The following is a 7,384-nucleotide window of genomic DNA, read 5'->3' on the forward strand; positions in this document are numbered from 1 at the left end:
GCAAGTTGCAGTAGGGAGCCTATTGCAACCTCTTTGTGCAAGATTATCAAGGATGAGTATCTTGTTATTCCAAGCCAGCCAATTGAAAATACTGATCTTCCTCGGGCAATTATTTTTTCAAAAAAATTTTGAGATAGGACATCGCAGCCCACATCATTGAGAAATCTGTAAAAGGAGTTAACCGAGTAAGCTCCATTTCCCGTAAGCTTCCACCGCTTAGTGTCCCTAGCATCCCACTCTGATCTTTGTAGCCTATCTCGGATCACATACACCTCAGGCTCCTCAGAAAATGGCAGCTCAGTAAGCAACAACCTCAGATCCCACCACCGAACCATTTTGCTGATGCGTCGTAATGTACATATCCAACCACACCGATCTAGGAGCCCAACCATTTACTATTTTTGTTAATGTGAATTTCATCGGTGAGAATTTGCATATTAATGATTTTATTCAATGTGATGGTTGGAATTTCCCCCCTATTCAGCAATTATTGAGTGGCCATATGATGCAGAGAACCTGCGGATCAGAAAAGAAGAATAGAAGAGAAGAAGAAGGGAAAAAGAAAGGAGAAAAGAAAGGAAGATTCGAGAGAAGAAGAAGAATAATTTGGCCAAAGATGCCCTCTCTTTCATTCCCCATTCCACTTATATGCAAATCATTACAAACTTGTAACAGAATTGAAACAACCCAATGACTTGGCATTTCAACAAACACATGATATGCCAGGACATTATGCAGAACAATCACAACCATCTCAATTCACCTCTCTCTCCTAATTACATCATTCATCATTACTATGTAACTAATCAATTCACTAATCTCGTATCCATCCCATCACATAGTCTTCATACAAGTTGGGTCTCCTTCCATGATTCGGGCGCACACTTCTTCTCACACCTGTGCCATGGTTGCTGGTGGAGTCTGAGCTGTTTAAATTCTGTGCATCAATTACCCCACCCTTTGAATTGTCCTTGTCCTCAAGGGCAAATTCTGGAAAAGTCTTTGTAAAAGCAACCTCATCTTCCCAGGTTGCATCCTCAACAGCCTGATCCCTTCATTGAACCAATATCTCTGAAAATACTTTCCCTCCTTTAATCACCTCCTGATTTTTTAGTATTGACTGTGGCTCCAATAGTGGGTGTTGATTTATAAATTCTCCATGTCATATGTTTCTGAATTTAGTGATCATATGAAGTCTTTGAATGCGTTCCTGAATATATATATATGAAGTCTTTGTATTCATTGCCCAGATGCTTGGGAAATCATTAGAATTTAAAAAAACAAAACAAAACAAAGTTTTAGAAAGTCCAATATGTTGATCTTCTCTTTGTTGTTTTAAATGTATATGCCTTGAATTTTTTTTAGAGAATTATAATAAGTGTGCATGTAATCTGAGGATAGTTTAGATTAATCACATGTGGGCCTTGTAATTCACTCCAACCACTCAAAGTCATGAACAATAAGGACTTTAATTTGAAGGTACCTTCATGCATATAATATAAAAATTGATGTATAGGATGATCAGTTGAGTGTATGTTTTATTTAAAATATATATATTTATGTGTATATACATGTATGAGGGATGGAGTGGAATTAAATTCCAATGCTGGCGTCCACAATTTGTTCACTTGTTTAACACACACATATATATATATTAAATTGATGTAGGGATTTAGATACTGTGCTTACTTTGATTTCATAGGGATTACTGGAAGTTCTATGCCAGTTCTATGTATGAATTGTTAAGATATATATATATATATATATTGGATTGTTGGATCTTTTGAGTATTGTGATTGTTAATGTATGAACTTGATTCACTATATATCCCTATGTTTAGCATATTTAGCATTTTAAATATCCTTTGGAATGTCCTCTCAATTATAGGGTATTTTGTGGAAGCCTAATTTTGGGGTGCTTGTAATTTTTGGTGTTAATTAATCAGGTAAATATACCACATATAAATATTAGTATAGGATTTTTTGACTTTTGATAAATTGTTATTTTGATTTTTTTTCACTTATTTATTTTTGGTAATGGCATTTTTTTATTCATTCAATTAAATTTTATGTAATATTTATTAAATTTTTGACTGCTTATATATTCTGACTAACGTGAGCAAGTACGAAAAGTTTTATTTATTTATTTATTTATAATCGGATTTACAGTCACATATTTCTGACTTATATGAGCTTTTATGAAAATTTCTTTTTTATTTAATTTTTATCAGAATTCCAGTTACCATATTTCCCTCTATTATAGAAACTAATCAATTATTTTGACATATTTGTTAAATATTAATTATTGTTGTCACATGATTGATTAAATTTCTAAATATTGTTATCAAACATTAGCATTAACTTATTTTGAAATAATTGTAATTATTTTCATTAAAAAACGGGATCACTAAATTTCAATATTTCTGTGTAGACAATAATTTTGGACCGGTATATTTTTTTGTATAGAATCGTAGTCCCCAATTAACAATGCACTAAACCTGTCACTGGGGGTTAAACACTGACCGTGTCGACACATACTTCTGACATAAAAACTATAGTTCCGCATTATTCTGTCGGTGAAAAATAACTGCTTCTAACATTTTGGTTCTGATCACCAAGGGTAAATATATGAGTTCTGAAATCTAACTCTGATCACCCAGTTTAAACAAATGAATTCTAATGTTTTGTTTTTGCATTAGTTATTTGGGAGACTTATATACTTGTTCTTTTGATAAATTATATCTGTTTTGAAATATTCTAATTTCTGGGTTTTATTCTTATGTTTATTGTGCAATGTCACATTTGAGTATGTTTTGAAATTATTAAATTTTATGTGATCCCAATAATTTTAGTGGTTGCTTACTGGGCTCCCAAGCTCATAAAGTTCTCTTTTCTTTTAGATCAGGAGTAGGGTTGGCTGGTTGACAACTTAGCGGGATCGTTGAGCAAGTCACCGTCTAGTTGTTAACAAGTTAATAAACTCCCTTTCCTGTGAACTTAAATCTTCTTGTCTTTGTTTAAGTGTTTTGTCGGACTTTGTTATTTGTTTTCGTTGTATTTCAAACATTGTAGTTTTATTTGTTTTTGGAATTAGTACGTTTGTTAGATGTTCACTATTGTGAGACAGGTTTTGAGGTCTTTCATGCCTACTTGTTTATGGCTTCGTAAGTATACGGCCATTTGTTAACGCTTCGAGTTCAGGACGTAATAATTATTATTTTTAATAAAGTGGGTAAATTACTGCTTTAGGCTTGTCCACATTTCTCAAAAGAAAATTCCTCAGTTCTTTAAAACCATGTCTTCAATTCTTGGTAAGTAGATATCAATGAGCCTTTGAAGAACCATGGTATGTATAGGCGTAATCTCTTCTAGACTCAACTGACCTCACCTCAGGAAAGTTGGCAAAGATTGTTTGAACTTGCATGCTTGTGGAATGGGGTTTTTGGAATTTGGAATGATGGCTACTCCTAGAGACTGGAAACAAGACACGGCAAATGGCCGTAGAGATGAGTCTAGTGTGCCTTTCCATGATGATAGACCTAAGAATTTATCAAGTTCTGCTAATTCATGCAGATTGGACTTTATAGATCCTTTTGATTTCCGGTACTAAAGCAGGCAATCATCCTCTGTTTCTCATCCCAACTTAATTTATCAATCAGAATATAGAAATTGACATCATAGTCAGTTTCAACAAAGAAGCAAGACACAGCCAGGTTGGCATCAATATCTATTCCGAAGTCTGAGAAATACTGCTTAGACTTCATTTAGATCCAAAGAACATTTATATTTGGCATAAAAAATAATTATACTGAGATTGGATGAACAGAGAGATCCTGAGATGATAAGATAGGCAATAAGTTAACATTAGTGGGAAAAGGGTAAAGGTACAGCATACTGTCCAAGTTTGTCTTGTCACAAAGATAAAATCCACTGAGAAGATTACTTTGACAGTATTAATAACAAAGGTCAATATCGGCTCCAATTAATTGCCAAGTCAACTAACTTTTTTTTAGAAAGAAAAAACAATAATATCTTTCCTTCTCACATTGCCAATGTTACTCGTGCTGAAAACAAGTCATCAAAAGCACTTTTTTTTTATTGGTCATTGGATTGAATTGAATCTAATTCAAGAAAAATATATATAATTGGCCTTCATTGTTAAAAAATTTGTCTCTAGAAAGTAGAAGATTTTGTGGTGAATAAATCATCCACCCGTCCAATGGAAACAGTTGATCAAAATTAAGACTTTGAGAAATGGAGCTTTCAACCATAAATTTGAAGTTTGATTGTTGGTTTGAAAAATTAAATGTATATTGTCTTTGTCTACATAACTATCAACTTCCGCATAATTTCCTTCATTTCTCGTCAAGGATTTCAGCTGCTGCTGAATAATAGATAATGGAGCCTGGCCACTGAGAGCTAAAATTGAAGAGATGGCCACCAAAAGTAGCAGAAACTCGTTATCTGATCTCCAAGCTTCACTTATTCTATTTTTTTGCTGCTTCTGTCTCAGGACTAACAGTGCTGCTGGAGAGGACACCATTTCATTCCAGCAACCTCTCTCCGGAAATCAGACCATAGTGAGCAAAGGAGGCATCTTTGAGCTTGGCTTCTTCACACCAGGTAAGTCTCAGAAGTACTACATAGGTATTTGGTATAAAAAAAGGCCTGAGAGAACTGTAGTATGGGTAGCAAACAGAGAAACGGCAGTATCAAGTGCCACAAACTCGGAGCTCACCATCTCCAGAGATGGCAACTTGGTCCTCTTAGACAAGTCCAAGAACCAAATCTGGTCATCTAATCTCACCTCCATAAGATCAAACAGAACCACTGTTGCAGTGATCCTAGACACTGGAAATTTTGTGCTCACCAATCAGTCTGACTCTTCAATGATATACTGGCAGAGCTTTGATCATCCAACAGACAGTTGGCTTCCTGGTGGGCGTGTAGGCTGGAACAACATCACCAAGCAGTACATGACCCTTGTTTCATGGAGAAGTGAAGATGATCCAGCTTCAGGTTCTTACTCTTTTGGCATGGACCCAACAGGGAAAGACCAACTGGTTCAGATGTGGAATGGTACTGAGTACTACTGGCTGAGTGGTGGATGGAATGGCCAATACTTCTCTGATGTCCCTGAACTGACGAGAAACCAAATCTTCAAATACATCTACAATGAAAGTTTGAACTCAGTAACATACACCATTAATGATGCCAAGGTCGCACTGGTCACAAGGTTTCAGGCAAGTGTCACAGGGATAGGGATACAGTGGGCCTGGTTGAATACTACACCAGAATGGATAGCGAGTTGGTCTCAGCCAAAGCTCCAGTGCCAGGTCTACTCCTTCTGCGGGCCTTTCAGCATCTGCGCTGATGCTGCCGCCCCTGTTTGCAGTTGTTTGCAAGGTTTTGATCCAGCATCAAAGATAGATTGGGATTCCGGATCCTGGAAAGGTGGATGTGTTAGGAGAACCAAATTACTATGTGAGACCAATAGCACCGTGAACATTGGACAGGAAGACAAGTTTCTTATGATTCCCAACATGCAGCTGCCAGTGAACTCAGAGGCTTCACCGACCAATAATTCTGACCAATGCCAGGTAACATGCTTGAGCAACTGCCCTTGTGTTGCATATTCTTATAATGGAAATGATTGCTTAATCTGGAGCAGTGGACTAGTTAATCTCCGGCCATCAACAAACAGCAGTAACAGTGCTGTTGGGGATGTCTTCCTCCGGCTTGCGGCTTCCGAGCTTCAGGATTCCAGCAACGGAGTTAGTGCTGGAGTCATAGCAGGTGCTGTGGTTGGTGGAGTGGTGCTCTGTCTTGTTCTTGTTTTGGTTGTGATTTGGATATTATGCCGTAAGAGAAGGCAAACCAGAACTGCTCTCAGACAAACTAAAGAAGGTGGCTTGGTGGTGTTCAGCTACAGAGAGTTGGAACATCTGACAAAGAACTTCTCTGAAAGATTGGGAGGTGGTGGCTTCGGTTCAGTCTTCAAAGGGGTGCTGCCAGACAACAACGTCATCGCTGTGAAAAAACTGGAAGGTCTGAGACAAGGAGATAAGCAATTCAGGGCAGAGGTGAGCACCATGGGGACAATCCAACATGTCAATTTGGTTCGTCTCCGTGGGTTCTGTTGTGAGGGTGACAAGAGATTGCTGGTCTATGACTTCATGCCAAATGGTTCTCTTGATTCCTACCTGACTGATAACCATGCAAAGCAGACTCTATGCTGGAAACAGAGGTACCAAATCGCCATTGGAACCTCCAGAGGTTTAGCTTATCTCCATGAGCATTGTAGAGATTGCATCATGCACTGTGACATCAAACCGGAGAACATACTCTTAGACAAGGATTTGTGTCCCAAAGTGTCAGACTTTGGCATGGCAAAGCTCATGGGAAGGGATTTCAGCCGGGTGATGACTACCATGAGGGGAACAGTAGGATATCTGGCGCCTGAATGGATCACTGGGCTCCCGGTGACACCGAAAGCAGATGTATATAGCTACGGAATGGTTCTGTTTGAGCTGATCTCCGGCAAGAGAAATGCAACAGTGCATGAAGATGGACAAGTTACCTTCTTCCCTGTTTGGGCTACAAAGAGAGTTGTTGAAGGTGATGATGTGTTGAGCTTGCTGGACAAGAGTTTGCATGGCGATGCAGACATTGAAGAGCTTGGCAGGGTTTCCAAGGTTGCATGCTGGTGCATTCAAGATGAGGAGAGCGAAAGACCGTCAATGGGTCAAGTGGTTCAGATGCTGGAGGGTGTGGTGGAGATTCAAGTGCCTCCAATTCCAAACACACTGCACCGTCTTCTAGATGATGAAAGTAAGGATGCTATGGTATTTTATGAAGACCCCAAGAATGTCATTTAGTAAGTGATTAGTTTTCTCTCATTCAGTCTGCTCATGTATTTACATCTTTCTTGTTTACGAATTACGAGTGAGTTTGTTGTCTTGTATTAATGGTGCTCGTATAATAATAATAATAATAATAATAATGAACTGCAGCTTCATTATGCTATGGCGAGGATAATAAATAAATTTGTTTGCTTCATGAGGTGCCTCCCTGTATATTGTTTCTAGTTAGGTCAGCACAGCAACCATATCAGCCAAGGTCCGAACTTATCACGATCACTTGAGAACCTAAAGAGCTCTACAGCAAGTGTGGTAACAAACATTTAATTTGGTAACCTGGCTTTTCAATGGCTTTAGTGTAAAATGGGTGTAAAATTCAGATATGCACAACTTATATATGGTTGCTTGTTCATGGTAAAATTTAAAATTATGTATATAAAAGATTTTGTGACAAATATTGTGAATGGTAAAATAATAAAATAATTTCTAGTTTAATTGAGGTGGTTTATTTAAATTTTTTCAAAA

At 37.6% G+C, this 7,384-nt stretch overlaps 1 protein-coding gene across 1 annotated transcript; it reads left to right on the forward strand.

Annotated features, from left to right (window-relative positions):
- The first annotated feature begins 4,336 nt into the window (after nucleotides 1–4,336).
- LOC120267138 (G-type lectin S-receptor-like serine/threonine-protein kinase At2g19130) lies at nucleotides 4,337–7,043 on the forward strand. Its single transcript, XM_039274842.1, has one exon. It carries the CDS (start codon nucleotides 4,433–4,435, stop codon nucleotides 6,875–6,877), a length of 2,445 nt encoding a protein of 814 aa, XP_039130776.1. The 5' UTR covers nucleotides 4,337–4,432; the 3' UTR covers nucleotides 6,878–7,043.
- The last annotated feature ends 341 nt before the right edge of the window (nucleotides 7,044–7,384 follow it).

The sequence above is a fragment of the Dioscorea cayenensis genome, chromosome 8 (genome assembly GCF_009730915.1).
Source record: "Dioscorea cayenensis subsp. rotundata cultivar TDr96_F1 chromosome 8, TDr96_F1_v2_PseudoChromosome.rev07_lg8_w22 25.fasta, whole genome shotgun sequence".
NCBI lineage: Eukaryota > Viridiplantae > Streptophyta > Magnoliopsida > Dioscoreales > Dioscoreaceae > Dioscorea > Dioscorea cayenensis.

Bases quoted from the DNA above. Each gene is read 5' to 3' on its own strand.
- LOC120267138 (XM_039274842.1), top strand. From the start codon at position 4,433: ATGGCCACCAAAAGTAGCAGAAACTCGTTATCTGATCTCCAAGCTTCA.